Below are 18,701 nucleotides of genomic sequence, written 5' to 3'. Positions count from 1 at the left end.
ACTTGGCAACTGACTCATATTTATAATGGTTGCTTGCAGTTTCCCAAGGTGACGTGATCACCTTTTGCGAACTTCTGCCAAGCAAAGTCAATGGAGAAGCCAGACTCACTTAACAAACATGTCATCTAACTTAACAACTGCAGTGATTCACTTAATAATTGTGGCAAAAAGGTCATAAAATGAGTCAAACCTCACTTAATAACTGTTTTGCTTAGCAGCAGAAATTTGGGGCTCATTTGTGGTCATAAGTCAAGGATGACCTGTAGATATCATGACATGTCTGAATTCAGTTTATGACTGAAGGAATTCCAAAGACCCTAAAATAAAATTGTACTCAACTACAAACTTTTAAGTATTATGTATGAATGTATTATTATGTCCATAAGACCTAAAAATTCTGAACACATTAAAAAAGATCTTGATCTGACTGCAAAAATGAAAATGATAGCAGATAAGCCTCTTGGAATGAAATTGGACAAAACAATCAACTGAGGAAGTGCTAATTTCAGTGGAGGAGAAAATATTCTTTAGAATGAATATTTACACATTTTAAATAACTTTGGACTCCTGAACACAAAAGGCCTAAACCCGCATTATACTATGCACTCAAAACAACAAATTGAAATATGTAAGGGAGTAAGTTCTGGAGAAACATTATATAAACATTATCCAGACAATTCTGAGTTGGTTCATCTGCATGGGACGTTTGCAAAATACCTGCTTTATATTTGGCTTTCTCATGCAAACACCCTTTGGATATGAATTGCGGTATTATTCCTGTCAGGATTTATTTATTTATGAATTGACTTCAATACACCTACAGGTGCCAAAGGAGGTCATGGCTTCATTATATTAACCACAAAGCCAAGTATATAGTAAGCAAAAATCCTCCAGGTGTAAAGAAAGAAAAATAAAAAGAAAGGAAGGAAGGAAGGAAGGAAGGAAGAAAGAAAGAAAGAAAGAAAGAAAGGAAGGAAGGAAGGAAGGAAGGAAGGAAGGAAGGAAGGAAGGAAGGAAGAAAGGAAAGAAAGAAAGAAAGAAAGAAAGAAAGAAAGAAAGAAAGAAAGAAAGAAAGAAAGAAAGAAAGAAAGAAAGCCTTTAAACAAGTAAGAGGCAAAGAGAAAAGAAAATAAAGACATCAAAAATGAATTAGCTCGCATAGCACAGAATTTAGTCATTCTCATAGTTTCATGTTGAAAGGAAGTAAAATGCATGGACCTGCATGTGTTCCGGGATTTCTGAAAATGAAAACTTTTTTCATCTGCTCTCTCTTTCTAACACACACACACACACACACACACACACACACACACACAGAGAGAGAGAGAGAGAGAGAGAGAGAGAGCTCTCCATTTCAATAAAGAACTGTTAGTTCTAAAACCCTTCAAGTCGAAAGAGAGGGTTTTTTTAAAAAAATTACACCTACTCGGACACACTTGTTACAAAGAGAAAGGCATGTTGCTTTATTTTTTTATCGTCTGCATTAACTTTAGATTAGTAGTTCTAATTGGTAGATAGTAAAAGATGGAGCATCATATAAGAAGAACTAAAAAAATGGAAATGGTAGGATAGTCATTGCTATCTCTAAGGTGAGATTGATTGGCTGTTTTTCTGGATTTATTATCAAAAACCAAAATAAAATATAGATATCACTTAAAATAATAAATGGCCAAAGACATTGAGGGTTAGGTAGCATACATGTTTAATAAACAAACTGAGGAATAATCCCATTAAAAAGATTGGAGGCGGTAGTCTTAAAAATGTTGTCACCAAACCATCTAAGCCTAAGTATAATTGAAATCCCCCCTATTCTGACAGAAAAACTAAGTTAAGCAGAATTTAGCAACGTCCATAGAATTGTAGATAGAATGGCTGGTTAGTTGAATTTGTACAACCTCCTTTACAGATCAACCCATTCATTTAATAAGGAGAGACAATATGAACTCAGAGCACTGCATGTGGTACAAAGAAGACCACAAAACATGAAACTGGCTTAAGACTCGTGAGAGTGGATGAAGGTATTCGGGATATGGATCCCTTCCAGCACCTTTAAAAGTAACCCCTTAAACCACCCTAAACTAAACATCCTTCAGGGAAAGATGGTGAGGATGTTGATTAAAATAATTAAGCATGGCAAAAAAAAACATACAACAGGGCACAGGCAAACCTTAAAATTTAATAATTTATTGGGAATCCAAGGAAACAAGGATAAAAAAAGGAAAGCTGAAAACCTGGTTTTTCGATCTATCTGGCCTGGACTGAGGGGGTTTTTAGTTTCAAGTTTTTAACATTGTTTTATTGTTGGGCTATTAATTAATTTAATTCTTTTTAATTCTATTTTTATCTTAATTTTATATTGTCTTTTAAATATTGCCCTGTAAACCACCCTGAGTCCTTCGGGAATAGGGCGGTATAGAAAACTAATTAAATAATAAATAAATAAATAAATAGTTACAGAGTTGAAATCAAAATGGCTCCAAGGATGGCTAAATTCTATGCTTGGCTCAATTCTATGCTTGGCTCAATCTTTGGCAGCAACTTCCCTGAGGGGCTTTTTATTCTGAACTAGTAACCATATTGGGCAAGAAATATAGCAGTGTACTGAGAGATCACATATGGAAATAAATTGCTCACAGTTAATTGCATTACCACTATTGTGTATCATTGGCGTTCTTTGTATTATGAAGTTGTGAAGTTATTTGTCTGTCTTATAGCTTTCAGCTATAGCTGGTGGTAAAGGAATACTGAATACTGAATCTATATAAGGTCGAAGTCATTTCTTATTTCAGGAAAAATTAGAATACATTCTCCAAAATGATATCGTCTTTCAATGATTTACCTGCATTCTTGTGCTATGACTGTTTATTGTATTGGTGATCTTTCATCAACTACTTGATCATTGCTGCATAGGAAAATATGTGTAAAGCAACTCAGATTTTCTTTCTGTCTTACAAACATAAGGATGCAAATAAGAGGTGTTGAAGGAAAGAGTATTTAATATAAAAGAAATATCTCCTCATTTATAGGTGAAACTCGAAAAATTAGAATATCGTGCAAAAGTTCATTTATTTCAGTAATGCAACTTAAAAGGGAAAACTAATATATGATAAAGACTCATTACATGTAAAGCAAGATAGTTCAAGCCGTGATTTGTCATAATTGTGATGATTATGGTGTACAGCCAGGGCTTTTTTTCTCATAGAACGCTCAGAACGGAGTTCCGGCACCTTTTTTGGATGGAACCTTGTAGGGTAGGCAAGGTGGGTTGTATGACATGTGTGAGTTCTGGCACCTTTTTCTTTTACAAAAAAAGCACTGCATACAGCTCATGAAAACCCCAAATCCACAATCTCAGAAAATTAGAATATTACATGCAATCAATAAAACAAGGAGTGTACATAGAACAATATCGGACCTCTGAAAAGTATAAGCATGCATATGTACTCAGTACTTGGTTTGGGCCCCTTTTGCAGCAATTACTGCCTCAATGCGGCGTGGCATGGAAGCTATCAGCCTGTGGCACTGCTGAGGTGTTATGGAAGACCAGGATGCTTCAATAGCGGCCTTCAGCTATTCTGCATTATTTGGTCTCATGTCTCTCCTCTTTCTCTTGACAATGCCCCATAGATTCTCTATGGGGTTCAGGTCAGGTGAGTTTGCTGGCCAATCAAGCACAGTAATCCCACAGTCATTGAACCAGGTTTTGGTGCTTTTGGCAGTGTGGGCAGGTGCCAAGTCCTGCTGGAAAATGAAGTCAGCATCCCCATAAAGCTCGTCTGTGGAAGGAAGCATGAAGTGCTCCAAAATCTCCTGGTAGATGGCTGCGTTGACCCTGGACTTAATGAAGCACAGTGGACCAACACCAGCAGATGACATGGCTCCCCAAATCAACACAGACTGTGGAAACTTCACACTGGACTTCAAGCATCTTGCAGTGTGTGCCTCTCCTCCAGACTCTGGGTCCTTGGTTTCCAAATGAGATGCAAAAGTTGCTCTCATCAGAAAAGAGGACTTTGGACCACTGAGCAACAGACCAGGTCTGTTTTTCTTTAGCCCAGGTAAGACGCTTCTGACGTTGTTTGATGTTCAGGAGCGGCTTGACAAGAGGAATACGACATTTGAAGCCCATGTCCAGGATCCGTCTGTGTGGTGGCTCTTGATGCACTGACTCCAGCCTCAGTCCACTCCCTGTGAAAGTCCCCAACACTTTTGAATGGCCTTTTCCTGACAATCCTCTCCAGGCTGTGGTCATCCCTGCTGCTTGTGCACCTTTTTCTTCCACACTTTTCCCTTCCACATAACTTTCTATTAATGTGCTTTCATACAGCACTTAGGGAACATCCAACTTCTTTTGCAATTACCTTTTGAGGCTTTCCCTCCTTATGGAGGGTGTCAATGATGGTTTTCTGCACAACTGTCAGGTCAGCAGTCTTCCCCATGATTGTGATTCCTACTGAACCAGACTGAGAGACCATTTAAAGGCTCAGGAACCCTTTGCAGGTGTTATGGCTTAATTAGCTGATTAGAGTGGGACACTTTGAGCCTAGAATATTGCACCTTTTCACAATATTCTAATTTTCTGAGATTGTGGATTTGGGGTTTTCATAAGCTATAAGCCATAATCATCACAATTATGACAAATCAGGGCTTGAACTATCTTGCTTTGCATGTAATGAGTCTATCTCATATATTAGTTTCCCCTTTTAAGTTGCATTACTGAAATAAATGAACTTTTGCATGATATTCTAATTTTTTGAGTTTCACCTGTACAAAAGCCCTATTTTGAAGTAATGATGAAGTATGTTAAACTAAGAATGTCTCCAGAAAGCCCTTTAACTTTTTGTGTTTCAGGTTTTGAAGCTGAGATGCAGTGTTTTAACCATTGGTTACTGAGCAATCACAGGGACTGTGTTCACACATAACGCTAAACTGTAAACTATGGTTTAAAAGTCATAATGGCTTCATTCACACAAAAAATGTTATTACAGTACAAGGAATCTTTGACAACTCACTATCTTGTACCTTGTAAATAAAATTATATACAAAATGGTTGTATATGTAAATATTTAAGATCCAGTCAAGGATAACTGTCATACAGCACTAGGAAATAATATTATACGGGGATCCCATTCTTTAAATAGGATCCTTTTATGGCAATAAAGATTGTATTTAAAAAAATAGTTCACTTTTTAAAAATATCAGAAATAATATTATATCTTGAAGGTCAAACTTTAATTTAACTACATGGTTCATTTCCTTTTTACATTCATATAAAGCAAAGGAAGCTACTGCTAATTTTCAGGCTTAAAAAGATATACACAAAGTCCAAATTTCCATGGCAAAATTATGTTTTATATTGTTTTATTTTGTTCTTGATTTTGTATTGTCCTATATATTCATGCACTTTATGATTTTAACCTTTGCTTCATGAAAAACAACCAGTAAATAAATGAACTCTGGACTTTAATAAGACAACTAATAGATTATAGCAAAGACTTAGCATTTTTGTGTCTCTAAATGGTTGTCTTATTTGTTTTAATATATTATCACATTTGTGTTTTTCAATAATTTTTCTTGCTGAGTATGTTTATACACAACTAGTCAACTGAGATTCTTTTGATGGAGTTATTTCATGGAGACAGTTCTTTGGCTCCAATAGAAGAGTGCTGTTTTCTTAAAGTTAAAATAAAATGTTTTCTTCAAAATGTGGTTTTATTTTAATTTTTTCCAGAGTGGTAGACACATTTACCTCCTTAGCTTTTTACTGAATGCAAAGTAACTTACACTTTCATGAATCAAAACAGTATAGCCAACAATTGCAAACCACATTTTGTATTGGTATATGTAACTCATGTTATACCTCTTCAGTATGTAGCACCAATATCATTAATGTCATGCTGGAGGTTTAGCAATATGATACAGAAACATCACATTTTTTGAGATATTCCAAATTTCTTACTCCTGAGGTTTATGTTTGTTTGCTGAATACAACATTCTCCAAATAAACATTTTGTTCATAAAGTTAGGTGTTATATAGTATGTTGTCAACATATTTCAGTTCATTTAATGACCTGCTTTCATATAATGTGAAATTATTTCAACAATACATGTAGAATATTTATTCTGTAAAGTTTGGTTGTTTGTGGATTAAACTCTCATTTTGAGAATGAGAAAATTCGGATTGGCTGAGTGTGGGTACACTTTCCATAATGTGCTTGTATAAATGAAATGCTTTAAGCATTGCAATTATATCAGTATCATTTAAATATATAATTAAAAAGTACAGTAAATAATGTCAGGATAGTCCAGAATAATACACAGATGTTGAGAATATAGTATTGAATGCTATTTCCATTCATGCTGAATATATGTTGCTTTCTAAACTGTACTTTATCAAAATAATCAAACAAAATTGGCAGTTGCTTCACTATCTTCAAATGAACACTTTTTTTTTTGTAGGTTGACTGGCATGAATCTGCCTTCACCTGTTATCAGCAGTAAAAACTGGTTACGGCTCCATTTCACTTCTGACAGTAATCACAGGCGGAAAGGATTTAATGCTCAGTTCCAAGGTAAGAATTACATAAGACTATCAGGACAAATCTGTTTTTTCTAAACCTGATAAAATAAATATTGAGAGTGAAATGTTCTCTTTCATACTTATTCACCTGGGAAATAAACAGATCCTTGAAAACATAGATTGACAACCATTCTCACTCCAAAAGTGGAAGTCCAGTTGAGATTTGTTTAAGACCCCTGGGTTTTCTGCAGTATTTCTTTTAAAAATTAATCCCCATGACATAGCCATTATGTCCTTTTGGGGATTTGTGTGTGTGTGTGTGTGTGTGTGTGTGTGTGTGTGTGTGATGCTTGCAAACCTCTTGCCAGATCACAGAGGTACAAGGCAGAAGTGGTTAGAAAGAAAAGTCTCTTCAGATAAACATTATTTCTTATTTTTCCCCAAACTCCTCATTATTCTTGACAACAGCATTGCTACTATGTCCAACTCATTCCCTCTACATGAGAGAGAATTGGGAATCTGGACTCAATCAATAGGACAGTGACTTGGTGCTTTTGATTTCTTTATTCCATTTGTCTCTGCTGAAACACAAAATAAACTTCCTAAAATGTAGCATGTTTTGGAATGAACATTTATGAAGACTGGCATAAAATGACAAATTCCATAACATTTATGTGAAAAACTTTCAAATGCACATAAACAATAGCACAACATAGGATCAAGCAAGGTATTTTGGATCTGTTTTGCTTTTATATACTAAAATAAATGTGGAGGGCCCAGTTGATTTCAGTGTGGTTAGAGAAAGGAATTACGGTAGATAATTTCCCCTGACTTACTATGTATTTCAAACCACCATCATAAAGATTATTTATAAAAATGTGGAAAAGCCTATAGATGGCATCAAAACAACTGGTTTGGAGGGTTGAGGGTTGAGAACCAGGAAACTGGAAAAGATGTTTAAATATGGAGGTGAACTGAATAAAAAGATTTGGGACAACAATTTCTTTGGACAAAAAAAAAAGAACTTACGCATGCTACATATTTTATATAAGAACTAGGTTTATGCATCTTACTAAAACCATGATTTAAGCATGATTTATTGAATAGACTGCAGTTGGATGGCTTCATACACAATGATGTCATAAACCGTGACATATTATAAGATCTGAATAATGGACCAACCTAAAAGGAACAAACCACATAATGTGATGCAGAAACCAAACCGAACTGAATACAAGATAGTCCTTGTATTTCTGTTGCCAAATGAAACAGTTGTTGAGTCAGTTTTGCCCCATTTTACAACTTTTCTTGCTACTGTTGTTCAGTGAATCTCTGCAGTTTTTAAGTTAGTAACAAAGAGGTTAAGAGAATCTGGCTTCCCCCATTGACTTTGCTTGTCAGAAGGTAGCAAAAGGTGATCACTTGACTTTGGGACATTGCAACCTTCATAAATATGAACCAGTTGCCAAGCGTCTGAATTTTGATCACCTGATCATGCGATTCCTGCAAGGGGTGTAAATGTGAAAAATGGTCATAAGTCACTTTTTTTCAGTGCTGTCATAACTTCAACCAGTCACTAAATGAATGGTTGTAAGTTGAGGACTACCTATAATTCTATCAACTATTTGTTGTCTTGGGGAATATGAGTTCAGTGCTTTTACACTTAACTTCTTCGTCTACAATATGTAAGCAAAATTATGTTTTTTTTCCCCCAACTGAGAAAAGTGTTCCTCAGAATCAAGTTTTATGATAATTTGAGAAAATTAGAAAAAAAAAAGCAAATGCTTCCATGGGTGTTTTCAAATGTTTATAATTCTAACTTATAACAAAAAGTCAACTTTTTTAAACAGAAGAATCCAGTTTTGTTTACACTCAGAAGTCACTTCTGCACTTTATGCTCGAAATAGAAGAGAGAGAAAATGAAACATTGACTTTGAGGATTGGGTTAAACTTGTAGCTATCGAAATGGCTTGTAGTTACTAAAAATGCAAAGCAAAAAGTTAATATTGTAACTGTACTTAGTATTTTATTGTACTGAAGAGTCAGAAGCCACCCTTTTTTTCCCTTTTCTTTTTGTCTTTCACTCCCTTTTCCTTTTTTTTTCCTGATCTTTAGTTTCATATGTATTCTATATTATAAATAACGATACTAACAATTTTTTTTTAAAAAACAAAAGAATTTCATCTTAAAGTTTATTTTTTTTAAAAAATACCTAAATTAGTAAGTAGATTTTAGTGCTTAGTGACTTGTTTGGATGGGGAGAAAAAGGCTCCGACTCAATCCTACCAAGACTGAGTGGCTGTGCGTACAGGCATCTTGAGTGAATCATTCTATTCCATCTTTAATGATGGGTGGTGAGGTGTTACCTCCCGTCGATAGGGCTCGCAACTTGGGTGTCCTCCTGGACTCGCGGCTCAGTTTTGAAGATCATATAGGAGCCGTGACCAGGGGGACTTTTGCCCAGGTTCGCCTGGTGCGCCAGTTGCGGCCCTATCTGGACTGAGATGCCTTGCGCACAGTCACTCATGCGCTCGTGACCTCCCGGTTAGACTACTGCAACGCTCTCTACATGGGGCTGCCCTTGAGGACCACTCGGAGGCTTCAGCTGGTGCAGAATGCAGCCGCGCGAGTTGTGATGGGAGTCTCCCGATACTCCCATGTAACACCTCTACTCCACGAGCTGCATTGGCTTCCGGTTGCCCTCCGAGTGAGATTCAAGGTGCTGGTGATGACCTATAAAGCCCTAAATGGCTTGGGTCCGGGATATCTGAGGGAACACCTGCTGCCGACATCAAGTTCCCTTCATCCTGTGCACTCCCACAGGGAGGGCCTTCTCAGGGTGCTGCTGGCAAAGGATTGCCGGCGGGCGACACCCAGGGGGAGGGCCTTTCTGTGGGTGCGCCTGCCCTTTGGAACCAGCTACCCGTAGAGCTCAGGACTGCCCCTGATTTTCGTTCGTTCCGCCGGGACCTGAAGACCTGGCTCTTTGAGCTTTCCAGCCAGGACTGAGAATTTTTAATTTTTAACTTATTATAATTGGGTTTTTTAATCAGAGTTATAGGGGTTTTAGATTTTCAATCAAGGATAATTTAATGTATTTTAATTGTTATTAACTTTTGTATTGTAATATTGTTTTAATTGCCTTGTGAACCACCCTGGGTCCTACGGGAGAAGGGCGGTATATAAGTTCAATAAATAATAATAATAATAATAATAATAATAATAATAATAATAATAATAATAATAATAATAATAATAATAATAATAATAATAATAATAATAATAGAAGTTTTTTATCAGTGTCATTTTAATTATTGTCATCAAAGTCAATGACCAAACCCCATGAGGATCAGTTGTCAGCAAGTCACAAACTCTACTGGATGTGACATGTAATCTAATCCTCTTAGGAAAAGCTCTTTGCGAGCCCTAAAGTTAATTATTAACAGACAAGGGAGTCAAACAATTTTCCAAAGCACCAAAAGGCAAGACAAGAAACAATGGATCGAAAATAATCAAGGAGAGAACCAACTAGAACTACAGAGAAATTTCCTAAAGGTGAGAGCAATCCACCAATGGAATGCCTTGCCTTCAGAAGTTGTGGATGCTCCATCACTGGAGACTTTCAGGAAGAGACTGGACATGGGTATAAGAATGGTATAGGGCAGGGGTAGGCAACCTTGGCTCTTTTATGACTTGTGGACTTCAACTCCCAGAATTCTTGAGTCAGCATAGCTGGTTCAGGAATTCTGGATATTGAAGTCCACAAGTCATAAAAGAGCCAAGGTTGCCTACCCCTGGTATAGGGTGTCCTGCTCGAGCAGAGACTAAGGCTAAAAGACTTCCAAGGTCCCTTCCAACTCTATTACTCTATGTTCCAACATAACCCTCCACTTCAGTGCATTGTGTTGTGATAATCCTAGGACTTCACTGTATTGGGGGAAAAAAACCCTTGATTTTGAATGAAACCCTACTCTGATTGCTTTCAAATTAAGTAAAGCCCTATTTTTTTGAATTTATTGGTTTTTTTTTTTAATCTGTCCCTTTTTTCTGAAATCATCACCTTAAATACAGGGGGAAAAAACTTTTTAAAACCACAGTCTCTTTTATTAAAAGTTAAGAACACATTTTCTTGCAAAACGTTTAGAGCATTCTTTTTTTTTCTTTGATCAGTGGTGAGATTCATCTGGTTCGCACCACTTCTGCAGAACTGGTAGCTAATTTTTTGTTGCCCAGGCCCAGAATGGACTTCCGGAAGCGGCATCCACTCAGAGAACCAGTTGCTCCCATATTTGAATCCCACCAATGGATAATATAATTCATATTTTGTAACAGTGAAGTGACCAATTGGTCAATTCATGTTACAACCAATTGATCAACACTCAGTTGATTAAAACACACACACAAACACACAAAAAAACACCACCCCACCCTGACCTTACACATTCAGGAAAAAGCTAGGAGAAAAAATAATATTTTAAAATTCAATGGGAGAAGATTAACATCTTCCTATAGTTGACTGGACTAGCAGTTTGACTTCTCTTCTTTTTGAAACTAACAGGCAATTCAGACTCATTATTAAAAGTGAATTAGTGTTCTCGTGAACATATGAAGGTTGTCATTTCAACACCAGTGTTTTCTCTGAGGCACAGTTTATTCAGCTTGCCAGAAACATTTATGTTGATCTAAAGGGCCTGACGTCTGGAAAATCTACAGCAAAACCATTTAATGAGCTGTTTCAATGAAACCATCAGCTTCTTCTTGGTCACATACATAACCCATTAGACAATTATGAAGGATTTTTATCATACTGTCTCTCAGAATACTGTCATGTTAATATTTTGAGGCTTTGCAGTTTCTAAAATAATGCAAAATAAAATAAAATTAGGTTTCTGGGTTGAAAATTAACCGGAAGTGTTTTTCTTGAACTTCAGACTTAATGCAAAACCTACAATAATAAGGCAGTACCAGGTAGTCCTCAGCTTACAACCATTTGTTTAGCAACATTTGGAGTTACAACAGCACTGAACAAAGTGACTTAGGACCAGTCCTCACACCTATAACCATTGCTGCATGCACAGTCGTGCAATCAAAATTTAGGTGCTTGGCAACTGTTGTGTATTTATGACAGTTGCACTGTCCTGGGGTCATCATTTGTAACCTTCCAGCTGGCATCTGACAAGCAAAGTCAAAGAGAGAAGCCAGATTCAATTAACAACTGCAGTGATTTGCTTAACAACTGCGGCAAAAAGTTTGGGAAAAGGGACACAATTCACTTAACAACTATCTTGCTTAGCAAAGGAAATTTTGGGCTCAATTATGATTGAGGATTACCTATATCAGAGGTCCCCAACCTTTTGGGCACCAGGGACTGGTTCCATGGAGAAAGGTTTTTCCACAGACTGGAGAGTGTGTGGTTTTGTGAGCTGCCTGCATCCCACGGATGGGGCTTTGCTTGTTTGTGTGGACCGGTTGCTGGCATGCTACAGCCCGGTACTGGTCCCCGGACTGGGAGTTGGGGACCCCCAAACTATATACTGTAACTCCATGATTGTATGGCTCGGAAGTGTGGGATTATTACTTTCCCTTTGATCGTCCTTTTTCTACGAAGCAAACTTTTAGCAATGCCTCTTGGATAAATGCCTCCACTTTTCCTCAGGCATGGCCAAACATGTAGCCAGTGCCCCTTTTATTAAGTAACAGAGCTTAACTCTGGGCATGTCTAGAGCGGTTGCTGTGGTCTTGCTCAAACATAACTGATCTTTGCACAAGTCTGCCATTCGTCTTCAGTTTCAGCGTCATTTTTTAACTTGTTTGTTGGAGAGTTGAAGGTAGTTTTGTGTGTTTGTGTATGTGAAGGGAGGGTAATTACATTTGCAAAACTAAAGGCATGGATTTAAATTTCTGAAAAGCAGGCTGAAATTGTCCAAATATTTATCTCTCCCTCTTCTTCCCTACCAGTATTTAAGATACTGAGTAAAGGATTATGTTAATCATTAACTTTAGGCCTGATAAGAAGTCTTTCCTGAAGAAATAATCTAATAACATATTGTCTCCAGTAGGGTTTGTGATCTAGTGATGTCTGTAATATTTTATTTAATTGTCAGATGCCCAGAGTCATTGACAGAGATGGGCATCTATAGAAATTTAATAAATAAATAAATCTGCAGTACGTGAATTTTGATTATTTCCTTTGATGACATAACTGATTCAGTAGATTTTTATCCCATTTTTTTCATTTTTACTTTACAGTGTACATATCTCATTTTCCCTCCTACTTTCCTTTCAACAACAATCCTGTGAGGTGTGTTGTGTTGAGGGAGAGTGACTGGCCCAAAGTCACCCAATTGGCCTTCATGGCTAAGGCAGGACTGGAACTCACAATCTCCTGATTTCTAGCTAAACCATTACTCAAACTAGCTCTTTTAAGGATTTATAGATTATAAAATTATACCAAACTGACTCCCTTATAATCTGATAGATTATAAATTATATTTATTTATAAATTAAACATGAGTATACACTAAACTACTTTCACATCACTGTAAAAAAAATGACATTTATCTCCCAGGGAGCAGACCTAAGGCAGAACCATTAAAATGGATAAAATTAAAATGATGATTGAAGGAAATAGAACATTTCCAATTAATTTTTATGGGCATCTTAATGAATTTTACATATTGAAGTAGCACCTCTGACTGATAGTCCTGTTGATTATCTGTAATAACACAATCACTTTGTATAAGCCATTAGTCTGAAGTGTTTAGCGAACTCTATGGGCTGTTGGTTTCTTTGAAGCCACATGGTTAAAATTATCTGAAACCACATGGAAGAATGGAAGAAATTGCATGTTTATAACTAATGAAAAGCAGGGGTAGACCAGTGAATATTATAAGTCACTGAAATGGCATAGTTAAACAATTATCCACATAGGAAACATATTGATAACTCTTTCCTTTTTTGTTACTGATTAGCACATAGGCCATATCAAAATACAAAATAAAATATTCAGAATAAAACATAAAGCATGCCACAATAGAACTATACGTAAAAGTGAAGTGCAAGAAACAAATTAAATAGAAAGTAATAAACAAGGAATACAATATCACCCCTACAATTTACCCCAATCAGATCACAATGTCTAGATCTCAGCCAGACTGTTTTATCCAGATAAAGGGCTGTGTTGTATGTGATTTTTGGGTTTTGACTGCACATGAAATATGTACTTCTAATACACTGAGAGCTTCTTCACCAGAGACAAATAGATTGTGTGTCTAATCACATTTGGCCAAACAAAGTATTCAATTCAATATGAGGTCCCAATAATTTGCTCGTCTAATGCATGATCCAAGATACTGGTCTCTGTCGTGTTGATAGCCCATTTGTCTTATGTCCTTTCTTTTTATCCTACATTCCAGATAATAATTTTCTCCTGAAATGGAGCACAGCAATTAAAATCTCGGAAGCTAGAAATGAAAATAAAAAATAAAAACAAAAACATAAAAATAAGCGTGGGGAGAAGGGAAGGAAGGAGAGACTTCTTTAAGGCCAGAAAAGTCATCTCTAAGCTAGCCTTTGGCAACTCCAGCTTGGCTACCATCCCTTGGTGGCGTGCTTGTGGAATAGCAATTGGTGCTTCCTGATGGATGAGGCCCGAATGTATTCCTCTCGGCTCTCTAACTTAGAGCAACTTGTCAATAGTACAGCATCTTGAAAGGACAGAGCTGCTTCTTTCCTGGATGGTGTCAGGGCAAGGTTGGTCTTGCGGTTGCCGTGACATTTTTCTTGGGAGGCCATAAGTCATTGGGGATGCAATCATATGTCATAGTCAGAGACCTAAGGAAAACGAAATATAAATATTGATGCTGTGCAGTGTTTCCAATTCGGATGCCAAAGGGCAAACACGGCATCTGTTTGCAGCACTATAAAACAGCCACTCTTCTTCCCCAAGTTTCCATACTTGCATTAAGAGGTTGCTGAGACACACTTCCTCATGCTCTGAATCACTTTTGGGAGATTATGTTAACCAAGTCCTAGGTAATATTGCTATTTTTCAAATTAGTTTAGTGTTTGCCAGTGTTCGCCAAATGACTGAAATTCATTAAAATATAGGCACCGATATACGCAAGTGGTGTGAACAGGTTAATCCTGTTGAGTTTGTTAAATTCAGTGGAACTGAATCAACCTTTGTGCAGATTTTTCAGCTGGAATTTTTAAAAACAAAATAAAACAGCTATGACCGAGTCGGATTCGAGATGATTTGATGAACCAAACATCATTATTCCGTTATGTGAAAAGAAGCATATTTTAGCAACTTGTAGGACTAATAGTCCTAAGCAAGCCATCTGATTTAAACTGGCTGCCCAAGATTAGTTTAGATTAATAGTTTAGTTTCAGATGTTTGAAAGATTGATTAGAATAGATTAAGCTACCATTCCGGCTGTGCTTTTGTAGGCCACACTTGCCAGTGAAAATTGTAATATTGAGAATTTATCTTTTATTCAATGGTGCTTCTCATATGCAGTAGTTCTGGAGCTAATTGAAAGTGAAATGATACCTATTGTTGGTTACTTTCAAGACACAAATTTCAGCTTTCATTTGAAACATGCTCAAAATAAAACTGATTTGCTTGGCATTATTTGTTGAGTTTGCACTCTTTCCTAGACACGCAAACAAGTGATAATAATCAGTAAAAATATTTGGCAGTCAAATGTGGTTTTCTGCTTTATGAAAAGCATTGTCTTTGCAACTTTGGGAGAAAAAAAACTGATTATTGTGTTGAGACAGAATCAGAAGATTTCAAGACTGAGGTAGGACAATATAATTGGAAGAGCTATGGGCAAAAGCATAGTCACAGCAGTAACATCTTGAATCTTTTCAAGTGATCTCATATATTAAGAAGCTGTTACACAGACTTAAACAGATGGTAAATACAAATAATATATAGGGCTCAGATTTTCAGTTAATCTCCCATAATTATTACTGGATGATATAGACCGGTCTCTCTTAAATATCTCTCTCTCTGTCAGCCCTGCTGTGTTTTTGTTTCCAGTTTTTTATGGTTTTCCAAACTAGAAATTTATCTCTGTCTCCTTATTGGCTAAATTCTGCATGCAAATTCCCATCATCTGTGCATTGGTTATTGTTTTTTTTTACATTTTTTTCATTTACATTTTACATTGTGCATCAGTGTAAACGTCCCATATAAACTGGAAGTTCAAGTCCCATCTTAGGCCTGAAAGCCAGCTGGCTGACCTTGGGCCAATCGCTCTCTCAACCCAACACACTTCACAGGGTTGTTGTGGGTAAAACAAAAGGAGGAAGGTATGTTCGCATCTTAATTGTAAAAAATAAAAAGGCGGGATATGAATGAATGAATGAATGAATGAATGAATGAATGAGATTCAATGAAAACATATTAACAATCCCAGATGGGCATACACATTAAAAATGCAATTTAGTTGCTTGCTCTCAAAAGTGTACACATACAGTACATAACATACATTTAAACATGCTATATACAACATAGGTATAAATCTTCACCCTTACATATAAATAACACATAAGTATTAATCACTGACCATCTTGAAATACAGAAAGAGGAAGCTTTAGTATTCACAAGGTTAACAAAGGATTTACATATGGTTGCTCATAACATATGGTCACTGGTTAGTGACCATAGTGCGTCACTATGGGACCAGAAATTCAGTCATTAAGTGAAGCAGTTGCTAAGTGAAACTGTAACAATGCTTACTTTCAGCTTTTCTTTGCTTTACAGGTTATTCTTTAAGTGGAACGAATACAAATATTGCTATCATAATACCGTGTTTTCCCCCAAATAAGCCCCACCCTGAAAAAAAGACCTACCTTGATTTTTGGGGATGGGCCTAATATAAGCCCTATCCCAAAATAAACTCTAATTAGAACTCCGCCCACTCCATCCCACCTCACTACCACAATGGGCAGGAGGCTGTGAGGCACATTGCACCGCTTCCACAACAACGAGGTGAGGAAGATGGGGGAGGGGGTGGAGCTGCCCCATGCACTCCACACCCGCTTCCTTCAGCCCCCCCCAGCTCAGTGACCTTCAATTTTACTCCCCTCCTGAGCCGGACTGCCATGCTATGGAAGACGGGTGTTATAGACTCAGTCCCCCTCTACTGTTTTGGAGCCAGGGGGGAGTGACGGTGAAAGGCTCTGCTGCCTCTGTGTGCTACTGGAGGGGCTTTCTTCATGCTTCACCCCACAGATCACCTGCCTGGCGGCAGCCACCACCTCCTCGTCCTCCGCCAACTCTCCCGTGGATTGCGCCAAGACTGGGCAGCACAAACCTCCCCCATCACCTCCCTCCACCAGCCCTCCATTGCCGCCACTGGAGAGCACAAAGAACAGGGAGCGGAGTGGCTTTGTGCAGAGATGCAGAGCAGAGAAGAGCACTTGCTTGCTGCCTTCCCTTCTCCATTCTGGAAATGGCAGTCCTGCTTTGCCTCCCGGCGCTACTGTATAGAGTTTGGCGCACCACCGCCCAGATCTTCACTAACTTGCTTTCCAGCTCTGGCACATTTCTCTCCTGCTGCAGGAAAATGGAATTTGTGGGAGTAAAAAAAGTTCAGTCAGACCTTCCAACTTCTTATGAAAAAAAAAATAAATAAATCTCAAAGCGTGAAGAAAGCCCCTCCAGTGGTGCACAGCTGCAGTGGAGCCTTTCCCTGTCACTCCCCACTGGCTCTGAAATGGTGGAGAGAAACTGGGCCTACCCCGCCCATCCTCCGTAGCATGGCAGTCTGGCTCAGGAGGGGAGCGAAAGGGAAAGTCACCAAGCAAGGAATGGCCTGGCTGATGGGGGCCTGAAGGAAGCAGGTGCGGGGTGCATGGGGCAGCTCTACCTCCTCCCCCACCTGTCTTGCCTCGTTGTGCTGGCAGCAGTGTGACATGCCGCACGGCCTCCTGCCTCAAGAGGCAATAGCAGATGTTGGCCAGCAGCCACGTGGGCTCCTGCTGGATGGGGCTGTTGGTCTCACCACCGCAAGGCAAGGCAGGTGTCACAAAAAATATAAGACACCCTCTGAAAATAAGACCTAATGCTTCTTTTAGAGGCAAAAATAATAGAAGACCAGGTCTTACTTTTGGGAAAACACGGTATACAGTATATGAATCTTATGTAAAATTCATTTTCAGAACAGAACAGAACAGAACGGAATAGAACAGAATAGAATAGAATTCTTTATTGGCCAAGTGATTGAACACACAAGGAATTGTCTCCAGTGAATAAGCTCTCAATGTACATGAATGAAGGGTATCTTCAGCTACCTTTTAATATTCTTTAGGTAATACATTTTGAAAGATTTTTATCCACTAAACTGAATATTTTATATTTTGCATAATAACCTGACTCTGCTAAACACCTGAGAATAGTCTTCATTTCTCTACAACCATCAGAATCTTTTTTTCCAGTTGACATATTTGAATTACCCCAATGTATTGTATAAATAAAAAGTTTAGCAGATAACTGTGTCAGTTTTATATTTTAGGTAAAGTTTATTAATAATCATTAAAATATTTTGCATATTCAAACTCAGCCAAATAAATTATTTTAACTTCATAAGTTTATCTCATAGGGCATGCCAAAATTAGGAGATGAAGGACATTCTTGATATATTTCACATGCATTTTCATTACTGGTGAAATCATTTAATTGGTAATTATATTAACAGAAGATAAAAATCATAATCCAAATAAAGCATTTACAAGAAACCAAATTCCTCAGTACTTGAACCAAAAATTATTTGAACTATGTCAAAACCTTTTTCCATATTTAGTAAATCTAACACGATAGATATGTCATATTGGCATTCAAGTTAGTGTATTAACTTGCAGTCTTATATTACACTTGACATCATTTCACAAAAATGGAATGTTCAAAATAATTTATTCTAGGTAATACCTTTGTAAAATTAGAATATTGATACATAATGGCTTCCATTGAATTCTGTATATGTTTTTTTCCCCCAAATATGAACATGTTTTTGACAATTGAAGTATATTTTCATAACTTGTATGGAGTGCCAATGAAAAGCGTAAAATATTCTGGGTAGCTTTTACCATATACAGTGTATATTTAATGAGAATATAATATTTGGTAATGTTTAAGAAAAGAAAAGAAAAATAGTCAGATGCTGTGTAT

The 18,701-nt window shown here is 37.3% G+C and overlaps 1 protein-coding gene across 1 annotated transcript in view; it reads left to right on the top strand.

The window, feature by feature from the left end:
• CSMD1 (CUB and Sushi multiple domains 1) overlaps positions 1–18,701 on the top strand; it is a gene marked incomplete at its 5' end in the record, with an annotated part of 1,150,904 nt that overhangs the window by 746,630 nt on the left and 385,573 nt on the right. Inside the window, one exon of the mRNA XM_081335496.1 lies at positions 6,460–6,572. Within this exon, the coding sequence (XP_081191622.1) occupies positions 6,460–6,572 (113 nt within the window). The remainder of the gene's footprint in view (positions 1–6,459; positions 6,573–18,701) is intronic.

The sequence above is a fragment of the Vipera berus genome (assembly GCF_964194415.1).
Source record: "Vipera berus genome assembly, chromosome: 1".
In the NCBI taxonomy this organism is placed as follows: Eukaryota; Metazoa; Chordata; class Lepidosauria; order Squamata; family Viperidae; genus Vipera; species Vipera berus.
Note: the sequence above shows the minus strand (reverse complement) of the source record. Positions and strands in the feature narration are given on the sequence as shown.